We start from the raw sequence: 23290 nt of genomic DNA, 5'->3' as shown, positions 1-23290 counted from the left end.
GAATCAGAGATGTGCTCTCCGAGTGGTCTGGCAGCAAGTCACTTTCTTCATGCCCTCAGTGACCTCTACCCTGACACTGTTCCTCAGAGCAGGATTTTTAAAGGCTTCTCACTTCATCCAAGTGCCCAAGCTGGCAATGCCACCTGTGTGCAGCCACCACCAGGGAAATGGTCTGGATTCTACGCAAGAAGTGCCTTTAGAGTTGCAGTGACATGGGGGCCTGAGTGGAGAGGGGCCCGGGGCTGAAGTTAGAGGCCTGGAGGAGACTCCTGGCCAGCTGGGTGCGGCTGGGAAACGACTCCAGCCCTGAGCCTTGCTTGCCTCTCCACTTGCAAGGTGGGGTGACCAGCATTGAGCCTGCAGGACCCGCTGTGAGGAGTCAATAGAATAGTTTATGTAGAACTAACCTGTGTGCGCTCATGGTTTCTTCTCCTGTACTTGCACGAACACAGGCTGGGTATCAATAAAAGGCAGGCTGAAGAGAAGTGATTTCCCACAAAGCTGGGTGAAAGAAGGCTCGAATGGGGGAACCGAGGCCAGGCCGGGACCCCTATACATCCCATGTCCCCACCCACCACCTCCTCAGCCCTCACCTCCCTGGAAGGCAGGAGCCAGTAGGGAGAAAAATGCCACTGACTTAGGGAGGGGGTCGGAGACTCCTCCCAAGGGCTGGCGTGGGTGGGGCAGAGTTGAGGTGTCCACAGCACCAATTACTAGGCATCCCCAGGGACAGGGAAGGGGCTCAGAGGCTGCAGGTGAGGACTGAGAGGGTCTCCCTGCCTCTCTGAAGATCTGACCGCTCTTGGTAGCATCAAACCTCAAAATACCGATCCCAGGCTCCTCTCTGTACTTGGTTTATCAAACTGCTCCCTCCAATGGCAGTGTGATAGTTACTTTTACGTGTCAACTTGGCCAGGCCACAGGACCCAGAAATTTGGTCAAACGTCATTCTAGATGATTCTATGACGATTTGGTCAATTATTCTAGACGTTTAGATGTGATTAACAGTTAAATCAGTAGACTCTGAGTAAAGCAGATTAGCCTCCCCTACGGAGGTGGCCTCATCCCATCAGTTGATAGAATGAAGGCTGGCGCCCACCTTCCCCAAGAAGAGGGAATTCTGCCCACCTTCATGCCTGGACTGCAGTCTTCCCTGGTCCCCAGTCTGCCGACCTACCCTGCGGATTCTGGATTCGCCAGCCCCCACAATTGTGCGACCCAATTCCCTAAAATAAGCGTCTTTCTTTCTCTCTTTCACACACACACACACACACACACACACACACACACACACAGCACAGGCCCTGTTGGTTCCCTTTCTCTGGAAAGTGCTGACTAATACAGGCAGTTTCAGGAGTAGGACAGCATCTCATTTTGGGGAAGATTTTTACTGCACGAGACAGTGAATATAATGGGAATGAGATGGGTTTTAGAGTCCCCACGATCCCGGCTGGAACTCTGGCTTTTTAATGACCATGACCCTGGTCGATTTGCCTATCCTAGCCTCAGTGCTCTTCATTCCTCAAAGAGAGTAAACAATAGCTCATTAGAAGTTGCTGGAAATATTAAAATGAGACAATTTATGCCAAAGTGATACCAGGAACACACCACATTTCCATGCTGTGTCCAAGGTAGGCAAGGAAATGTATTATTTCGAAAGCAAAACCGAAGCTAAGTACCTCTTGCCCATCATTCATTGGACCTGTAAATCCCGAGCACAGGACCTGGGTGTGCCAGGATTTGCAGCCCCTCTCCAGGGCCGCCCCGTTAACACCCTGCACTCGAGTCCTCTACTGCGTCCTTCCGGGCTGTGCGCCACGCTCAGTGCTCTCTAGGGGTGAGAAAAACAAGGTATCTTCATTTCGTTGCTTCTTAAATAACTTTCCTACTTGAAAGTTGTATAGAATATGACTATATTGCTGCACCCAATATAAATTTAATGAACATGCACTCCAATAAATACAACCCTAAATAACCTGCTCCTGATAAACCAAAGCAGTTTAGATTTCATGGCTAAACTGGGAAAGGGCAAAAGAGATAGCAAAGGCCCCGGGACTCCCAAGCTTCCTGGCAGGTGTTTCCAGCACCCAGAAGGTGCTGATGGGAAGTCACTTGGATGGCTGGAGTGGTCCAAGTGGCCTGCTGTCTTAAAAGGCCCCAGAACTGCATGAGGGCTGAATCCAGGCACTCTGGTCTGCAGGGCCAGAATTCCATTTTTTTAGAACAGACTTTGCCTTTTCGAAACAATTCTGATCACAGCTAGTGTCATAGCTGAGCCTCTGTCCTATCAGTGGAGTCGGCTCAGACTCGGAGCACCCGGACACCTCTCAAAAGAGGAAGCCAGGGAGTCACATGAGACAAGGGAGGGCCAGGGCCAGGGACCTGGCATTGTAGCACCTCCCCTCACCCAGGAGAAAAGGGCTATTTTTATTCATGTTATTTTTAAGGAAACTTTCAGAAATTGGAATTATTTTGACAGGTTGTCACTTAGGTTTCTGGTAGCTGGATTCTGAATGCTCTGGGAGTCCCATTTCTTTACTTTTTTTTTTTTTTTTTTTTTTTTGAGACAGAGTCTCACTGTGTTGCCCAGGCTAGAGTGCCGTGGCATCATCCTAGCTCACAGCAACCTCAAACTCCTGGGCTCAAGCGATCCTCCTGCCTCAGCCTCCCAAGTAGCTGGGACTACAGGCATGCGCCACCATGCCCGGCTAATTTTTTTCTATATATTTTTAGTTGTCCGATTAATTTCTTTCTAATTTTTTAGTAGAGACGGGGTCTCGCTCTTGCTCAGGCTGGTCTCAAACTCCTGAGCTCAAACAATCCGCCCGCCTCGGCCTCCCAGAGAGCTAGGATTACAGGCGTGAGCCACCGCGCCCGGCCTGGGAGTCCCATTTCTAGCTGTAGGGCCTCAGGCTCCCACAACACATCAGCCCAGCAGCTGGCCAAGAGCTGACACCCCATGTCCTCAAGCCCTTCATGGGAAACAGCTCACTTGTGAAAACTTGAGGAGTATCTGTTCATTCGTTCATTCATTCATTCATTCCCTCCCTAATATGCCATCTCAGGGCAGAGGGTGCTGCTATCCTGGAGGCACCAATCATGTGGCAGGACCTCCAGAGTGGCCTCCTCCCCAGGGAATTCCTGGGAGCATGGCAGGGATCTGCTCGTCCATTTCTCTGGGCGGGAGACATGGCAGCTTCAGTGTCATTCCCTGTGCCCTTCCCCGTGAGCTGTACTCTGCCTGCAGGTCTCGGTCAAGGAGCCCGACTCTCCTCCAGCCACGCAGCCCTTGCCAGCCTCGTGCTGGGAGGAGACCACGCCTGGCGCAGGACTGGTGTGGGGCAGGGACCCTGACTAGCACTGAGGAGCAGCAGATGCCGTCCGTCGGTGCTCCGAGGGCAGCAGACGAGAGAAAGGACAGAGAAGTGAACGGAAGACAGTTTTCCTCACTCCCAGCCACAGTCTGCTGGCAGGAGGACAGAGCGGGTCACCCCAGAAGGCTGTGGGAGCCAGCTCATCTGACACCTCCACGACACACAGGCAGGCGGTACAGCAGTCACCCCCTACTATGTGCTCCCACTGGGAGCATCAACTATGTGGCAGGAACAGGGTGGAGCCCACACCACAGACCCGGTTCTGCCACTTAGAAGCTGTGTGACTTTGAGCGACTCGCAATCCTCAACCACCTTGTGTGTTATACCAGTGCGCCCTGGTATCATGGGAGTTTTTTAATTGTAGTAAGATATACATTAACGTAACATAAAATTTACCATTTTAAAGTGTACAATTCGGTGGCATTAAGGACATCCCCAATGTTGTGTAACCATCACCACTATCTATTTCCAGAACTTTTCCGTCTTCTCGAACTGAAACTTCCCATTCCCCCCTCATCAAGCTCCTGGTGGCCTCTGTTCTGCTTTATAAAGTCTCCATGAACTTGCCTATTCTAGATATTTCATATAAACGGAATCATGTGATATTTGTCCTTTTGTGACGAGTTTATCCCACTTAGCATGATGTCTTCAAGGTTCATCCATATTGTGGCAGGTGTCAGAATTTCTTTCCTTCTATGGCTGAACCAAAGTCCTGTGTACGTACGGACCACTCTGTGTTTATCCACTCATCTGCTGATGCACATCTGGTCGTTTCCAGCTCCGGGCTGTTGTGAATAACGCTGCAGCGACCATGGGTGTGCAAATACCTGTTCACGTCCCTGTTTCAATTATTTTGGGCACATATCCAAAAATGGCATTGCTGAACCCTATAGTGATTCTATGATTAATTTTCTGAGGATCCGCCACCCTGTCTTCCACAGCGGCTGTACCACGTTACGTTCCCACCAGCAATGCACATCCCTCAATAACACTTGTTTTCCACGTTTTTGCCGAGAGCCGTCCCAACGGGTGTGAAGTGGTATCTCGTGGTTTTGCCACGTCGGCGCGATTTACCATCCCATAACAAAGGGGACACTGGAGCTAGTGACAATAACAATTTGTGAGAAGCTACCTCCAGAACAGCATCTGGACTCTTTTCCTCCCCCCAGCATAATGTAAACAATATATGTGACAAGTATTTCAATCATTGAAGCAATATCACAATACAGTGAATACCAGGAACGCATACTCGAGAACTGCAACGGGACCACTAGGGAGGCCTGTGTCCCTCCTCAAGTTGTGTCCCTGTCCCCGCCTCACACCCCTCCCTGTCCCAGGGCATCAGCAGCCCGAGTGTTGTGTTTGTCATTCTCTTACCCCAGCTATGGCTAAAATACAGTTTTATCACATACGTACATACCCCTAATAATATCCTACTGATTTCACATATTTCTGAGCTTAACCAGAATTACATAATGTCTAGTCACCTGGCACTTCATTTTCTCACCTAACGTTTTTTCTACGATTCCCCCATGTTAGGAATATATTTAGGAATCACATTGTTGGCCTCTGGGGTCTCCACAAGATCAGCTTTCCAAGATAATGCCAAACTGTTTTCCAAGGATTATTCTTGTGTCTATTGGATGATTAAAGTTTAATCACCAGAGGCTTTTAAGGATTAATCTGGGCCACACCTGCTCCCCCAGCCCTGGCGCAATCCCGTCTACGTGTGGAAACAGAGCCCGGGGTGCGCAGGAACGCGCCTCGCTTGCTGCTGAGCAGGCGGCTCCTGGGAGCCCTCCCGCTGGGCAGCCCTGGCAAGGCAGCCACTTCCCACCTGCCTGGAGGTCTGGCAGCTGCGGGGCCACCTGTCTGGAAAGGGAGCGGGACTGACTAGGCACCCACAAACCATATTCCTAGGGTTCCCCAGGCCCAGAGGAAAGAGAAAGGTCCCTCGGCAGTCACAGGAACATCCACTGCCCTGAGACCAACGCAGCCCTCCCTGGGGGAACGTGGGAGGCACTTCCCAGAACAGCAGCTAAGATTAGTGTGTCTACTACAGAAACAGAGCTTCGGCCTAGAATTTGAACTCGAAACATAAGTCCAGGCCCACCCAGCAAGCGCAAAGCGCAAGGAAGAGTCATCGAGCTACATAATTACTGAAGACCCCTTTGCCTGCTACACTCTGGGTTCAGATTTCTCACTGTTGTACGTGTTCCAAACCACAGCGCTACTGACAGTGCAGCCCAGGGGTCACTCTGACCTTGATTTTGTTTTCTCCAAAGGCCACTGAATGCCATAAACCAATTTCCTTGTCTGTACGAGGTATAAAAAGGGATTGCACCGCAAGAGCATCTCTGGATGCTGAAAGATTCCAAATGGATAAGTGAACACAGGAAAAATATCTTGGGCATTTCAGGGACACTAAGTATTTCAGGGAGTGTTCCTGGCGACACTCCTGTGGGCTGAATTGTAAATAGTGGCCACTTGGAGCACTGCCTGGCTCCACGGAAGCTGTGGTCGTAGGACGGTCAGTCTGTCTCACTCTGTCAGTTGTCAGAAGGGAAGACCCCACAGCCATTCGAAGAAGGGCTTCACTAGATGTGTTCTGGGCAAGCACATACTTTTAACCAGCTAAGAGATCAACTGTGCACAGAAGATGAAGGTGCAAACAGACACACACACACAAAAAGAACAAACCCTGCTAAAGGGCCTTCAATCTACTGTGCCCTCAAGAACCATTCCTATTAAACAGCAAGTGTCACGGTGTTGCCCCTGAATGCCTCCCACTGTGCTCAGCCGCACACTACACAGAATCACGAGGCACCCGTGAGACAAGCAGCTCACGTAAAATGAGACGCTCACGTACCTGGGTAGAGAGAGGGTGTCGACACATCAAAAAGGCATTTTCAGAGTATCCAGCCTTTGAGGAGGGACCAAGGAACTTCTGAGACACCCTGGGTGCCCCGACCAGCAAAGTCTAGACAGAGCTGGATGCCAGCACCACAGAGCACAGACTCTGAGGAAGACGTGACCGTGCTCAAAAGGCAGCCACGTCCATGGCGTACCGCGACGTGCCCTGTGTGGCTTCACGCCAGCAACGTCTCCCACGAACGTCTGCAGCATCAAAGCCTTATCTTCCAGGAACCCCAAATGCTACCTTGACACAGCATCAATCTTGCAGACATCCCTGGAGATGAGGATGAAGACTCTGATGCACAGAGTACTTAAGGGACCTGTCTGGGATCACACAGAAAGTGGAAAAGCCAAGGTCTGATCTCAGACAAAATAACTGCAGGGTTTATATCCCGTATTTACCTGCTATCAATGGCTCTCCTCTTCCAAAACCACACTGAGATACTGGTATGTGTGTATGTGCATGTACATATATGTATGTGTGTGACTATATGTACATGTACGTATATGTGTATACACACACTGTTTTTTAGGAAGACTCCTGCAAGTCATCTGGCACCTTTAGAGCTGGAGAACTCGTCTCCTGGCTCAGATACCTACCAGCCCTTCCCCTTCATCCGTGCTGGCAGACCCGCGTCTGGTTTAGGCACTGACCCTCACTCCCATGGCTGTGTGCCTATAAGAGGTGTACTCTGCCCAGTGGGAATCTGACTGATCTGAATCCTTGCCAGCCAGCGATGGATTTAGGGTAGGCATATGACCCAGTTCTGGCTACTGGGATGTGAGGGCAGGTAAACTAGGAAGAAAGTTCTGGAAAAGTTTTCTCATTCTTAAGAAAGCACAAGCATGAGACATCCCCTCTTGCTGGGGTTGAGTGTGGTCATGATGCCTGGAACTGTGGCAGCCATCTCGCCCCCACCAGAGAAACCAGCCAGAGGCCCAAATCCACAGGCTGAAAACAAAGAGACAGAAATACTTTGGTCTCTGATGACATCTTTGAGAAGATGAATTAATCAACCCTGGGGCTCTCTACTTTCAGAGTTATTATTTTGTAAAGCTAATCCTTTTTTATGTGTGTGAGCTGGGGTCTCACTATGTTGCCCAGGCTGGCCTCGAACTCTTAGGCTCAAGCGACATTTCCACCTCAGCCTCCAGAGTACCCGGGACTACAGGCATGAGCCACCACACCCAGCTTTAGCTAATCCACTTTCACGATTGATTTAGCCAGTTGTGTTCATCTTTGTGACTCGCAGGCTAAGGCATCCAAATGGATATACCTTCTACCATGGTAGCTATCTCACAGACCATACTGTGTAAGGGATTTCAGAGGCTTCTAAAAACATCTAATTACACAAAATAAAAATTTAGCATCATTACTCAAATGGGTGAATTTCAATACTACCATCTCAGCTTCCCCTTTGGGCATAGGGAGTGCCAGTATGTGATAGGCCTGGAGCAGGGCAGCTATTTGACCACACTTTCCTGGCAAAATCGTATGTGTGTATATTATGGTGATAAAGGAATGATCTTGCTACTCTAAGAACAAAATTTCTCAACAAAGCACATACTTCTGCTGTTTGTTGTTTGTTTTCTGACACAGAGAGTCTCTGGCTCTCAAGAGCACTTGTCACACACATATAGAAATCTATTCTAAATGAGGCAACTTGCTTTCTGTAAAACAATCGTCAGCAAATGCTGCATGACTGACAATACACCACTGTGCCTCGTGTCGATATATTCCATAAATTTCAAACATTCTGGCTAATCAACCATTCCATTGCAAGCATCTAAGGTTCCCACTGCTTCCCCAGAACTCTTCTGGGGAGCTCCACCCACACATGACATTACTGTTTCCACAGCAACCAATGAATTTCATAATGAGCAGGAAGGACTGGGGAGGGAGGGAAGAAATCAAGGCGGAGGGCGGGGAATACATATGCTGAACCATAGGAGAACTTTTTGAAATATTAAACCAGGCATGGCTCCTAAATGCTTCTGTATGAATATTAAACACTCAAAAATCTACATCCCTGTTTGAATATGCAAAGTCAATACCCATATCTGGAAGATTCATGTACTGTTTAAATCGGCAAAAACGGAAAGCACAAAAATGGTAAGGGAAATAGAAATCAACATGGTTTGAACGACGTAGTATTTTTTCTCCGACAACTCAGATTTGGTCAACCTGAAACATTTAGGAGGCTTGGTTGGGGACTCTGGGAGAACAAAGAAAACAAAGGAGGCAAATCAGAAATATTTCCTCCCTGTAAGTGGCACTGGCTTCTTCCCATCAGGAGGAAGATGCCCCGAATGAAGACCCATAGGAGTTAGAAGGGCTGGAGAACAATCGTGACAAGAGCAGAGTGGTACTGCAGCCGCACACACGGCCCCCTGGAGTTCAGCATCCGGGAGCCAAACACACCAGCTTTCTCTGGACGCTTTGGACCAAAGGGAGAGATGCAGCATCAGTGACTGTTTGGTGTTGTAGATATTCCGGGGTGACAGAATATGGCCTACCGCAAAGCTCCCACTAACACTTACCATCCTCAAAAATTGCTCCTATTTCAAAAGACAATTCCGAGCTGTGTTCTGCTTCGCATGGGTACACTGCGCGCGCCTTCCGATTGCTCACGCTGAAAGGGAGCGAGAGAGACACGAATGAAAACGTGCACAACTGGGCGAGAGAAACCTCACCGTCCCCCCCACGCCCATTTCCCAAATCTCATTGATATGTTACCAGTGGGGCAAGTCCTTGCAAAAAAAAAAAAAAAATTAACAGGGAAGTGAACACTAGGCAAAGCCACACAGTACTTGATTTTCCAGTAAATGATGGGTTTCAAATGCAAACCGTTCCTTAGGGAGCCTCTCTGAGAAGCTGTCACTGAACCACTTCACCTAATTCTCCTCCCTGCCTGGTGAGATGCCCTCCCCATCACTCAGCATTGTCAGAGCCACAGGGCATGTTTACTTCCAAGCACTTCAGCTGCTCTATTAGGAAAAGCACCGCATCTGGAGACACGGGCCAGCCAGCGCGGGGAAGAGGCACATCCAGACTAAATAGGCTGGGCAGTGAACCACTGACCCAAATCCGTCTGGGATGATGACCTGCTCCCCCCGCCCACTCTGGAAGGGGCTTGTTTTTACTCAGGGCTTCTGTATTTAGACCCCCTCGCCCCCAGAGGCACACCAGGCTCAGCTTCCCACCATCTGTCAAAACATCCTCTGTGCCCTTGTGGGAAAAGGCCGCATCAGGGAAAGATGGAAACTGTGCTTTTAGCCAGATCCAACCAGAGCAGAGGGAAATGTCCCACTGCACTGGGGAGTAGGAGAAGCCTCTGATAGTAAGAGGCACCTCAGCTGCCACCGCCTTTGTCCACTAGAGAACTGGCCATTTGCTGTGGAAATTAATGTTTCCAGTGCCAATCTGCCTTCCTTTAAAACAGAGACTATGCTTTATATCCATGTAGAGAAAGTTCTTCCAAAATAAGTAGATTCATAAATGCACAACCAGCACCAAAAAGACAGAGTAGGTTCAAGCAGGTCTCAGATAAGGAGAATCTCTCCAAAGAACATAACTTGCTATTAAACCGAGTAAGGCACAGCCCCAAAACAAAACAAGGTTATGAATGTTGTCCAGGATGCCAGGGGGACCTGGGCGAGCCTTTTCCAGCAGAGAACACAAGAACTTGCTCAGGTTTATCAAGCCCCTTCTGGGTGCCCCCACCGTATTCCACATCACACTCCAAACCACATACCTTTCAGGAGGCTTGTCCACCACGGAGGCAGGAGGATAGAGGGGGAAAGGAGGCGTAACAGCTGGGTCAGAGCTTGGCGTGGTCGGAGACTGCGGGTTAAGCCACTGGACCATAGGTGACCGGGTCTGACTTGGGCTAAGGGTAGAAGTTTAAAGGACAGGATTAACAGTAAAAAGGCACAGAACACCAAATGCCTGACATCCCAATCCTAAATGGCTAGAATGCCAGCTCCTTTATGTCCCCAGACCACTGGGGACAGAGACTTCCCTGCATCCTCCCAGGGCTGTAGCCCAAACTACAGATACCAATAACTCCAAAACTAGCCACAACCCCAAACTGGAGATACCTCATTGTTCTTCTCCAGCTTTCTGGAGAAGATCTAATCTTGTCCAACCCAGCACCGTATCAGTTCACTACTTAGGAAATCAGAGTCTAATGGCTCAAAGAAGTGACTGGGACTTTCAAGGTATTCATGTTTTCTGCTTATAAGGGAAGTCACAAGCATCCAGAGTCAAGCCCATGACTTGCAGCTGCAAAAGATCAACACAGCACATGGCCTTTCTACGTTTAAAGCTCTTTCACTTGGTCATACACGTGGCAACTCAAAAAAAAAAAAAAAAAAAATCATTGGGATTCAGGATTCATCTAGAGAGAGCCAAAGACTAGAGTTCAGGGGAGAAATCAATAAATAGCAGAAATTTTTGGTGACCTGAGCATTCCTTAATATTTCCAAATTAAAAAAAAAAAGTTAATGTAAAGAGGTCAGCGAACAGACCCCTGGAGGGGCCTGTAAAGATGGAGGGAGAGTTCGATAAATAGGTGCTGATCGGAATTATCCATTATCCCAGAACTGGAGGCTCGTGGCCATGGTATATGCAATTCCCTTTACAAGCACAGTGCTGAAAGCTCCTTGTCTCATCCAGTGATATTTTCAACACCTACGTACTCCTGGTCTGCTATGCCCAGAGGCTTTCACCTCAAATTCACCCTCTTCAGCTAACACCAGTTTCCATGAGCAGCTTCCTGGTCCTTCCACATTCCTGAGCATGATTTTTGATTCTTTCTTCTGTAGCAAAACACACGCCATGTTCTTCATTACCAGCGTGGTCTCCTGGCTCCATTCCTCCAGAGCAGCCGCACTCAGCAAACCGTGACCAGACCTACCCCATGTGTCTCCCCAAGAACAGGCCCTCCCCTGCCCACCTGCCCCAGCAGTCACCTGTTTGCCCACAGCTCTGCTTCCTGGGGCTCCTCCTTCCTCTCAGTCTCCCCCCCTGCCCCTCCGCCTGCTCTAATCTCGCCCTTTTGCAGCTCAGCTCCAGTCCTGCTGCCCCAAAACTCCTCCTGTGGCCTCTCCAACCCACACACCTTCTCTGACGGCCTGTCACACCAACAGATGAGAGGGCAGGCTGGCATTGGTTGTTCTCTGATACCTTCAGATATTTGTCTTGCCTTTGTGGCAAGATCAGGTCTTTAACTCCTTTTTCTAGACCTTCCTGAAGCCAGGAGGAGTGCTAGGGATGTGAGGCCTTCAGCCAACATCTGAGCAACCAATTTAGAAGTTCTAAAACCGAAAGTGAATTTTATAAATCTGGTGCATTACTGACTTGGGACATATTTAATGCACAGAAGATTTCCTATCCTTTAGTTAGGAAAAAGGGGGGCCATTTAAAAAACGTTTTTGAAGTTTTTGTAAGTTTGAAGAACAAACTTAACAATTGCCGTCTCCAGCCATTCATTTGAGAGTCACAAAACCTATTTCATCCTAAGCCAAGATACCTATAAAATCCTAAAGTGATCTGTATCACCAGCCACAAAAGTCACTCAGTTCTTCGGCAAAAAAAGAACCTTTAAGGTTGTCTTACTAATGAGGAAGGAAAGGAGAGGAAAGGGTGAGCGGAGCTCTGGCAGGAAATTTAAGGCTGCAGGAAGCCAAACAACTGCCCCGTTATCTCCCAGCAATTACTCAAAGTGCCTGGAGCACGGCAGGGGTGGAAGATGAGATGTTTGGCCACACCCCCACTGATTCTTCCGAGTCATAAATAGTCAGGTGAGTAAATGACAGCCATCCATCTGCTCAGAGGGAGGACAGCGACAGGATGAAGATAAAGTAACAATGTGACCATATTTATATGCCCTTTACAAATAAAGATCATAAATTTTATAGCTATTGTCTACTTAATCCTCACATCTTTAAGGAAAAAAAAAAACTCAGTGTCTTGGGTTTTTGTGTACGTTTGAAGGGAAAATACCCCTTAGTTTTCAGCAAGTGAGAAGAACTGCTGTAGTAGCAGGTGCAGAAGGGAAGGGGCAGCCTTGTCCTTGGGACAAGCATTCTCCAGCTTGTCCCAAACCAGAACTCAGAGTCAGCAGTCCTTGTCCAAGGTCAAGTTCTTAGCACAAGTCTTTGTTTCCTGAGATCTTTTGGTTGCTGTTTAACATATATACCTGCTATGTAATCCAGCACTAACCAGCTCACCAAGATAACCTTCCAGACCTCCCATTTAAACTTAATTTTCTATATTTGAGTTCCCTGGTTTCCCCCACGGTATCTCAGAAGCCTCAGCTAGATACTTCTCCTTTGGATTTCAGAACCCCACATGGGCACAAACATCATGAGCTGGGATACTCATAAGGAGTGGCAAAAACGCGAGTCTATGGCCATGAAGCAGGAAGTCCTGTGGGTGAAAGAGGAGACCCGGGTAGCACAACCAGGTTTGGGAAACAACAGTGTAGCTGCTCGGACAGAAGAAACTTTTCACAGGCCTGTTAGCTGGGAACGAATAGGCAGGAGGTGAGGAGTAAATAAATACACTCGAGTCATGGACTGAGTTCACTCCGCTGCTGGTCGAGGTCAGACGACGGGATGTTTCACAGGTGTTTCCCCAAAGCAAACGGCCCATATTTTTTTGAAGGCAAAAAAATTGTAAATATCAGCTTCATTATATAACCATCTCCACTTGCCCAAATTTGGGTAATTTTTTTATGATAAGAATCTTATTTTTTTAAATATTTAATTCTTTAAAATATAATGCCTGTATTTTCTCATAAAGCAGTAGAGGAAAATATTAGTTGCAAAAGAGAATTTCTAGTGTTCTCTTTCTATTATTGAAAACATTTTGAAGGAACACTAGATATTTCAGAATGGTAGCCTGTAGCCAAGGTCTAGCAGTTTTCCCTCAGCCTGAGCTCCAGGAGAGAATTGAGCACACTAAGGCATCTATGTTCGTAATGAATTAACCATTCTCCTATACATCCAGAATGGTTCTAGCCACATAACTGCTGGGAGACGGTGCTCCCTGGCTCTCTTACATTTCAGCACATCTAGTGAGCCAGAGGAACTGGCCGCCTTTATTCTGGACTGTTTTTCCTAAGATATGTGTAAGGCAAACAGCCTTGGAAGACAGAGATTCATTCTCATTCATATTCTCTCTCTCTCTCTCTCTCAAAGCAGGCTTTACCCATTATAAAAGATTTGGGTTTTCTGAGCTCTAGGTCCCTCTCCTGTAACATTTGACATGCAGTGTCACCTGGCCCATGTTTCATCACCTTGTGAGAATTAGGACTCGGGGAACTGGTGCAAGAAGATGCTGATACCGTTATTACTGTAATCAGTAGAGTCCTGTGGCTCTGACCAGGAGTCCCATGCCTTCTGCCAGCATCCCTGAAACCATGGCAGGCTAATTTACCAGCTTGCAAGCAGGTGAATTTCAGATTCTCCTTAGTTCTTGACAATATATCATCCTTGGGAGAACTGACGAAACAGTCACTAAGATCAATTTTTTTGTATTCTGTGGTTCAGGGGAGAACCCCAGCTGAGAATGTTTCCGGGATAAAGATCAAAAATGACTGGTGATATAAGAATAAAAAGCTCATTGTGTGCTAGAATATAATGAAATATTTTGAGAATTCTCTCCTACCACTTCCCAAATTTAAGTGGCTTTTAAATCTATTTCCTTTTTCCTGCTGCCCCTTTAACTACAGGTTTTTGATTAGTAAGACTGGCCTGAGCACAAACCACCGGATTCTATTGAATGTGACTGACCAATTACAAAAAAGTACCTAAGTGCCACATGTTTCTTGAAAGCCAACTTGTGGTTTGCAAAAATGGAGAAAGAAGTCCACTCTTCCTAAAAAGCTCAGAAACCACATTTACCAAGACAGAAATAAATTAAAGAGAACTACTAATATCTGTTCACCATCTTCCTGATTTAACACGCTAAACTGCAAGAATCTTCTTCTAAAGCAGGACTCCTCTCCATTTTCAGTGCAAAAGAACCAACAGCAGCACCTTCCTTCCAGGGGAACTGTTTCCTTCTCAAAGAAAGGGGGCAGATGGAAACGAGAGTGTTTCACTAAAAACACATGAAGATTTCAAATTGCTAACTCGGAAACACATTCCTGAAAACACTTACCCTGAAAGTCTACCTGGCTATTTCTAAGGCAACAGAGAAGTTTCCTGTGCTGGGTGGGGCAGAGGAGCAGCTGGGGAACGCAGTGGGCAGGGAATAGAACATGATCTGTGTGAGGAGGAAACGCTCTTCTCTTAAAAAGAATCAATACTCTTGCTTTGGAAAAACAGGCCTGAATGTCAGGAAAAGACCATATAGCTTTCATGGTGGGGGGGAGGGCGGAGAAACAAACCAACCCCAAAATATGAAATTATGACAGTGGCTGTATCTGTGTACACTTTACAGAGTTTATTTTTATACAATGTAACAAATCAGCAGTCCATGCTGCTTCTGACTCAAACTGTGATCCAATCTTCTTCAGTACCAGACTCTACACTCCATGCATATTAAAAACTTGTTGGCAGCAGAAGAGGACAAACGTTTCAGAAAGAGGAAGGGGGGTTAGGGCCTTAACTGTTAAAACCCAACAGCAGCTGCACCGGTCACCAGAGAAGTCCTGCGTCTAGCAAACATTGCTTGCAGAACGCAGACAGGTCGGGCTCTGGGCAGCGCTGATGACACAAGCGCCCAATTCCAGGCTCTTTGAGCACCGAGTTCAATTTAAAATTCGAAGGGACAGAGCAGGGAGAATACATATCAAGGAAAGAAAGGACTACTTATTCAAGTGACTAAATCCCCCAAATACCAAGATATGTGACTATGGTTATATGATATGGGAATCAAATCAGAAGTTTAAACTGGAAAGGAAGATTTTTAAAACTTCATTTGCAAGGTCTCTGAGCAGAAGCAAACACATTAGTGAAATGATCTTTCGTGCCAATCTGGGAAACGTATAGCATAAGTCTAGAACAGCTGTCCTGGGCAAAAGTGTTTGGAAATGTTAATAAAGACAGAAGGAAATATTGTAGATCTGTATATTATAGGAAAATCTCTGTTCAGATAAATGCCACAGTTATTCCTAAGTGCCAAGAGAGGGAGAATTCCAAAGCAAGCACATTGTTTAGTTCCAAATGAGCACACCAAAGGGGAACAGCAATGGAGACAAGACAAGAAAGTCGCCATAATCTAAAGAGTTGGGTGGGGAGGGCTTTGCTGCCCATTAGGAGGGTTCGAAATGGACCCGTCTGCTCATGATGGGTCTGAAAACCTATTGGCAGGTCCTGTGCTAGTCCCTGGACCTGCTGTCCAGCCAAGTGGGTGGAGAATGCCCATTATCATAATGCAGTGCCATGAGTGCCATGCAGAGATCTGCCAGGATCCCCAGAGGTACAGAGGAGGAAGCATGTAACACTCATTAGGGCATCCAGGAAGACTTCCTGTAGGAGGTGGTGTCTGCACTGAGCTAATGCCGAAGCCGACGGGGCCAGTCATCATCACATCGCTTCCCCACTCCCAGGCTTGTGCGAGGCACAATTGTACACAGTCTAGCACTGTGCCAGACACTACTCACAAACACGAATCCACTCGCTCGTAGCAACACTATCATTCCACGTTACGTAAGAGTGGACAGATGACATCTCAGGAAGGTAAAAGCAACTTACTCAAGGTCCTGTCGGTAGGAAACCCCGTTTTGACAAGACAGCACAGAGCTCATACCCTCAAGTCCTTCTGAGTGACTGGAACAGAACAGAAGAAGCATGGTGACAGATGTGAGTACAGAGATACTCAGCAGGCAGGATTCAGGATCCCGCACCAACGGCACAGAAGGGCAACTGAAGGATTTTAAGCACGCAAATTACAAGTGCACGTTCCGCCGCTCTCCAGACAGACCCGAGTCCCAAAGCCAGCGCTGCCATCGTTGGCTGTGTGCCCATTTGCAGTTTCTTAACTTCCCTCAGCTTGTTCCTCTTTTTGTGAATAAAAGAAAGGCTATTTCTCACTGGCTAGAGGCCAGGGGGAGAAGGAAGAAAATGACTTAAGAGTGCCCCCAGAGGCTGGTCTGTAGCAGAAGGCTGCACTTGACTGTCACCCACAACTGAAACAGCCGAGCCTCCGTTTCCTCAGCTGAAATGGAGAAAGCAATTATTAACAGGCTGGGCCACTGCAAGATTTAAATGAGATAACAGGTGTCAAGCATGCAGCAGAGACTGGAGCATAGTAAGCACTCAATAAACGAAGCCCTCATTACTATTTCATATTTCTGAGCCAGATCTCACCTCTGATCTCCAAGGTTACATCATCACTAACTAATCATTTTCCTTACCAAAAGATAGCAAAATAAGTTATGCAAAGGGAAAAAATTGGAAAGATATTAAGTGGATGTCACCTTTAAAAAAAAAAAAGTTGCTAAATGCAATGTGTTATCCCGGATTGGATCCTGGAACAGAAAAAAAACATTGGTGGAATAACCGGTGACATCCATACAAAGTCCGCAGGCAACAGTGGCGCATCAATGCTGATGCTATTATATCTTAACAAAGGTGCCAGAGTTCTGTAAGATGTTAACCAGGGCAGGGAGGGCAGTGAAGGGGCTCTGGGAACTCTACACTATCTTAGGAACTTTTCTGTAAATCTAAAACTATTTCAAAATTAACATTTTATTTTAAACAATCGGTTATAAAAAGAGCAGCCCCAAATAAAATTTGTGCTCATTGAAACAATAATAGAGACCTTTTGAAATTATAATCACATATTTGAAGGCATCCAAAACCTATAAGGAAAACTTTTGGTTGGTTTAATGACAACAAAAGATGCATGAAAGTCTTATTTTCAATCACCTGCCCTCCCCAACCAGCGCAACACTTAGCGGTTAACTGCACTTCTTGAAACTGGATTTTAAGAAATGTAGACTCTTCCAAACAGATGAGCTTTGATTATAGATTACATCAAGGTCAGCAAACTTTTTCTGCAAAGGGTCAGACAGTAAATGCTTTGGGCTTTGCCAGACTCACAGTGTCTCTCGCAACTGTTCAGCTCTGCCACCACCACGGGGCAAAAGCAGCCACAGACACAGTGTAAACAACTGAGTGCAGCTGTGTTCCAATAAAACTTTATTTACAAAGATGGGTGGCAGTGGGCCACAGTTTGCTCACCCCTGGACTAGATGGACCAAATGAGAAACCCTTTGGTTGGGGGTGCAGGAGAGGAAGACAATGAGGACAGCCAACTCCCACGGCCCGGGAAGCCCCTGCTCCCCGCTCCTCACTCTTCTTTGGCTGTGTGGCGCAAGGCTCCCTGTGCAGGCTGGACCCGCAAACGCCCAGTGCTTGACTGCAGCAGCAGTGTTCTTTAATTGCTCAAGATCACCTCTCATGCAGGAGGGAGCCAGCCAATACAGCAAGGCGACGGCCACGTTTAACACTCAGTCCTCAACCTGTATGATGCTGAGGCTCCTACGTGGGCTTCCTCCTTTAACAAGAAAGGACACCAGCATCCAGGCATCTGACAAAGTTCACTGCCAAGGTAAGCATATTCTTGGTTTGGCTATAAGAGAACAGTCTTAGAATTACATCCCTAACCAAGCTTCCACTCAGAGAGTACTCCTTGAATCCCATTTTTCTTCCTTCCAGATGATCCCTGTGGAACCAGGTAAGAAGGTTGAACTTTAGCTTGCTAGCTGAACAGAAAAAGAATGATAGCTTCATTTCAGAAAACGATGAGGCATGAGAGGTCTGAGGGCTGCTAGTCCTGCGAGGTCACTGACAGCAATGTTTCTACCAGCTCCATCCCTGCGTGGAAAACAGCTGCCCCCCAACATGAGGGCTGAACATCTAGAACAGGGCCAAGCACAGCTCGAAAGGGGTGCAGAGATACTCTGCTGTGAAAAATCCTCTACTTACTTACAGAGCTGATTGCTGGGTTGCCCGTTAGGATAGGTGAGCTATCCATATTGCTCAGAACAAATCACAGGTTTGGCTGGGTCCCCGTGGGTTCCCCATTCCTTGCTCATGTGACATCCAAGGGCCAATTATCAGAGGCTTCTACAAAGGAGATTCCCAAACAGAGAGGCTGGGAGTGGAGCCCGAGCTGAGTCCTCCTGGAGTAACTACAGTAACTGCTAAAAACAACACAACCTCAGGACAACACCTAGGGCTTCTCCAAGACCAGAAAGGTTATCTCCTTGAGCTATTTAGTGAGGAGATTATGTAACTGATGAACCAGGAAGTTAAGGTCAAATTAAACTAAGAATATTAAGTTACTCAGAGGGAAGGAAAATCCCAGCAGGTGGCTGCCTAGAGCTCCCAGGGGAGCAGTGATTGGGTTTTATTACATGTGGTCTCTTGAAACCTCACAACCACCCAGGGGGTGAACAGTATTACACCCCTTTTACAGATAATCTTGCTAAGCCTTGGTTTGCTTAAAGAACTTATATAAGGTCTCCAGGGTTTTAAGAAGCAGAATGTGGACACAAAGCCAGGCCTGTTTGACTCTGATATCAGTGCTCTCCCAATCCAAACTGTCTCCTACTTACAGACAGAGCTCATGAGGTTCCTGCCTAATTTAGATATTGAGTCACAGCCAACCAGTTCATGAACAGTGGACAATAAATTAAAACAAATGGTAGCAAGTAAGAAAATCTTTACTGTAACAACAAAAACCAACGAAACTAAAACAAAATAAAACAAAACAAAAACAAAGCAAGACTAATGCACGACTTAATTATTTTTAAAGTCTTAAGCAGCAGAAAAACCACTATAAAATTTGGACATGTGTCTATTTTAGAAAGTCAACTTTTTATGATGGATCTTTAAAGTTATACGGACAATCAACATTCTGGCTTAAAAATAAAACCACCAATTTTCAGAACGTGTCGCTACAGTACAGCAAAGGAAGACATGAATTAGGCCACGCATAAGTGCCAAGTACACAGCACAAATACCAAAAATACCCCCAGCAAGCCACAATGGACATATACTGAAGGACTTAAGGTGCCAGGCAATTAGTATGGCACAATGTCTGCACACGGCTGGAGAGAAGAATTCAAGGAGATACACAGGACCAAAGCTGTACCTCCAAACTGAATGTGAGCAGACATTTATGGTCAATGGCCAAGTACACAGGCCCTGTGATTAGCTTCTAGAGCTTTACTGAAGCTGAAGGGAGACGACTGAATATCACATTACTCATAAAAAGATTATGGATGCTGCTCTGTGACAAATATCAAATTTCCAAGTCTCTCAGCTCCTCCCCAAATCTCAGCCAAGGTGTTGGATGATGAATGTGCAGCAGCCAGATTCAAGTGTTTATTCCCCATAGATAATTATAAACCATGGCCGCATGACTTAATGTAAGGTCAGCGCTCCTTCTTCAAAGCAAGGGCACCGACCGGCTGACAGCCGCGGCTGTATCGCTGGGTTTCCAAATCAGGGTGGGTCGGGGAGGATACCTGCAAGTCAGATAATGTGCCCATATGCAACTAGATAGTTTCGATGTCTACAGTAAAATAAGTCTAATAGAACCACAGGTCAGCTGGGGCAGACAGATTGAGGGTCCACCTGTCCTTTACTAGTTGTGTGGTGTGGGCCAATTTTTCTATGTTTTGTATCCTTGTTTCCTTACTTTTAAAAATGAAGATATATCTCCCCCCACCCCGGTTGATGCAAGCATTAAGATGAAATATCATTCACAAAGCAGCTGAGACAGAGTCCAATGACCCATAGTCCTTAATGTTCCACTGTCTCTGGTCTGTGAAATGCAAGAGGGTACCTGTCTAATCAAACTTTTTCGGCATCGAGTCAAACCTTCTCTACAACCTCAAACCACAAGCCTCTGGCTAAAGCAAAAGGTTCTGCTCCTTCAAATTCCCAGACCCAAGAGGTCCAGAAAGGAGCTAACCTCTAAGCAGACTTGAAAAGGTGCAGTGGGCTCACAGAAAGGCAACCTGCTGCCCCTGCTCACGTGGCCCCGTTCTGCCTTAGAGTTGAGCTATCTTAGACCTCAGTCTTTCTGAACCCACCCAGCAACCCAGCTGCTCCGTTAGGCATGGGAGTGGGTACCGGGCCCTAATTCATTCTTTACAGTGGCCAGCACCAGAGAGCACACCCTTCCACATGCTAGAGATCCCAGTCAGCATAACCCACCACATTCTGTAAGCCAGGGCCCACTGACAAGTAAGCAAAGTCACTAACCTTATTAGGAAATGATCTTCCTAGTAGCCAACAAAGATGCTGAAAATTCTCATACTGGGCAAGTCATTCCTTTGGGTTAAAGGATCACCCTCTCCTGATCCTAAATTTACATAGCTTTCCTCCCTTATTACAAGAGCTGTATGTGTTCATTTTAGTCAAGTTAGCAAAAAAGCAGATATGCAACCAAAAGAAGGAACTTTTAAAAAATAAATTCCCTATTTTCTTCTTCTGAAATAATAATCACAATAGGACAGGCAGAAATAGTAAGACACCAACTTCTGGGGTGAACTGACCACCCTTGCCCAACAGGGCAGTCCCAGGACTCTCAGTGTTGGGGAGCCCTCTCTGAAGGGTGAGAAGAGGGAAGAAGGAAGGACAAAGTGGGGAAGGGAGGGGGTGGAGACAAAGTTTCACAATGACTGCTACCCTATAATTTCTAGGTATGTGCCAGATTTCAGAGAAATCTGTTAAAAATTGTATAAAATGATTATTCTTCTGAACTTTAGGCAAATCATTCATGGTTTATGGCAGTATCCTAAGCCACAAATCAGCAAAATTCATCGACTTCCTGAAAAGCAATCATGAAACCAACAATCAAGTGATTTGAAATGCCAAGTGGTCATCTCTGGGAAACCTCTATTTGTTTGCCCAATTTAAAGGGAGCAAGTTATTTCATTGACAAGAATTAAAATGGTTACCAGAGAGTGCACACAAAGTCTACTGAAGAGGTGCACAAGGCTATGTTTGGGAATAAAAGGGTACTCAATTTTAAATAACTAACATCAAGTCTGGATAGGCACGAATCTCTGTGGCACAGCAGCAGTTTAAGGCAGTAGCTAGGATAAATGCTTTAGGAATACCTGAACCGCCAGGATAAACATCGGCAAGGGGCTCAGTGGGTGGGGGAGAGGGACCTACTGCCCTCCAGGCCTGCCAGGCACAGATGAGATGCACCTCGGCGCACAGACGCCCCAGCTAGACAAAGCTATCCTAAGACTCTGCCATCTTGAATTTGAGAATGTGCCAGCAGAGGACAAGGTGTCCCTCTTCATTTGAAATCTATAGAGGAGGCAGATTGCAATGCCTGATATTTCCTAGAAGAGAGTTTCTTTTGTGGCAGAGAATCTAAGAGGATTACTTGTCAAGGACCTGGTTCCATCAGTTAAAATGGCAGAAAACCTGGTTAGAGAAAACTACTTTATTGGGGGGGAAATGACTTTGGAACATTTGAAATACCTTGACCTATGATGTAATGTCCTCCAAGGAGACTGCGCTAGCAATTCTTCACTGGCAATGAAGTCACCCATCCCCTTACTGAGTGCACAGGTAAGTAATAGCTCCAGATTGATTGACTGCAGTGAATAATACCCACAAGTCATAAACATCAGCAGAAACCCAGGAAATCCAATTCTGCTGCATTGTTTTCTACCTGTCAGAGGCCATAGCTGTATCTACACACTGCCTATATCGGAACCACGGCTGCTATAGGTTTTCCTCTACTAATTTGCTTTCCGGTGGTCAAGATTACAGCATCTCTGCACAACAGGTGGACTGGAGTCCCATGTGATCCACATACATTTGAACTACATTCCTCAAGACCTGAGATAACAGTGCAGGCAGCGCCTCCTTTTAATGACCCCATAGTGACTTTGGTTAAAAGGGATCTTAATGAGAACTCACTTAGAACGTATCAAATTCAAAACTGCACAGCTGTATGCAGAGATGAAGGGAGGAAGAGGAGAAAAGAACACACACACAACGAGAACTAAAGTTATACATGCTAAGGAAATAAAGAAAAATGCTGTAAGGAGAAAATGAGATTAATTCTATGGAATTTCAAAAAGAAGAGTTTTTATTAATAATCTTTATTTATAAGGAGGAAGGATGATGGATCCGAAACCAAACATAACAGCCTAAGAGACATTTGATGACATAAGGAAAGAAATGGGATTTCCAAAAGAAAAGTATTTTTATAAATACATAATTCAAGTAAGTAATTACCTATCAATGTCACAAAGAAGTTCAAAGAGTATAAGATCCAATTCCTATCATTAAGCATTTTATGATCTAGCTTGGGGTAAGAGAAAAATTAGATAGATACACTTAAACTACAGATATCAAACAATGCTAATACTCCAAGACAATGTGGATTTCTTAATGCCAAAGAATGGGTACCAGCAGAGAAAGGTATTATTTAGAGGCTCCCTGTAGACCAGAGTATGAGGGGACACTTCCTGGGGATGAAGATAAAATTAGACCCTGGAGATAGGTCAGGATTGCCTTGAACAAAAAAGCAGGAGAGAGATTTCAGGCAGAGAGAATCAAAGTATGTGGGAAGCACGGAAGGGCTACTGGAAGGACAGCAAGCACACTGCCCTAGAAGGATGTTTTAAAAAACAACAGGGAGAGAAATTATGTATCCTAATCACACTCCTGAAAGAAGCAGTTTGCAATCAACACACGTCTAGGACTGTGGGGGAGCAGGAGACAGGCCTCTCTAGCAGGGCTCACCAAGCCTGGCCTGGGGACTGGTTAGAAATGCAGACTGTTAGGCCCCTTCTCAGACCAACTGAATCATGAGCTCTGGGTGGGGCCCAGCTACGTGGGGTTTCTCAAGCCCCACAGGGTTTGAGGCGCTCTCATCTAGATACAAACTTTCTAACACAGTGATAAATTTGGACTGATGTAGGCTCCCCAGTGAATCCCTTAAGAAATACAAGGAAACATTCTAGCATATACTTCAAGAACCACAGGCGTATTCCATC

The 23290-nt window shown here is 46.4% G+C and overlaps 1 protein-coding gene across 1 annotated transcript in view; it reads right to left on the bottom strand.

The window, feature by feature from the left end:
* ARHGAP10 (Rho GTPase activating protein 10) overlaps positions 1-23290 on the bottom strand; it is a 285825-nt gene that overhangs the window by 2352 nt on the left and 260183 nt on the right. Inside the window, exons 20-21 of the mRNA XM_012660012.1 lie at positions 10046-10180; positions 8832-8923 (exon numbers count right to left, since the gene is read on the bottom strand). Of these exons, the coding sequence (XP_012515466.1) occupies positions 8832-8923; positions 10046-10180 (227 nt within the window). The remainder of the gene's footprint in view (positions 1-8831; positions 8924-10045; positions 10181-23290) is intronic.

This window comes from Propithecus coquereli, unplaced genomic scaffold, assembly GCF_000956105.1.
Source record: "Propithecus coquereli isolate 6110/MARCELLA unplaced genomic scaffold, Pcoq_1.0 Scaffold65, whole genome shotgun sequence".
Classification (NCBI taxonomy): Eukaryota; Metazoa; Chordata; class Mammalia; order Primates; family Indriidae; genus Propithecus; species Propithecus coquereli.
The sequence above is the reverse complement of the archived record's forward strand: the minus strand, read 5'-3'. Positions and strand labels throughout refer to the sequence as shown.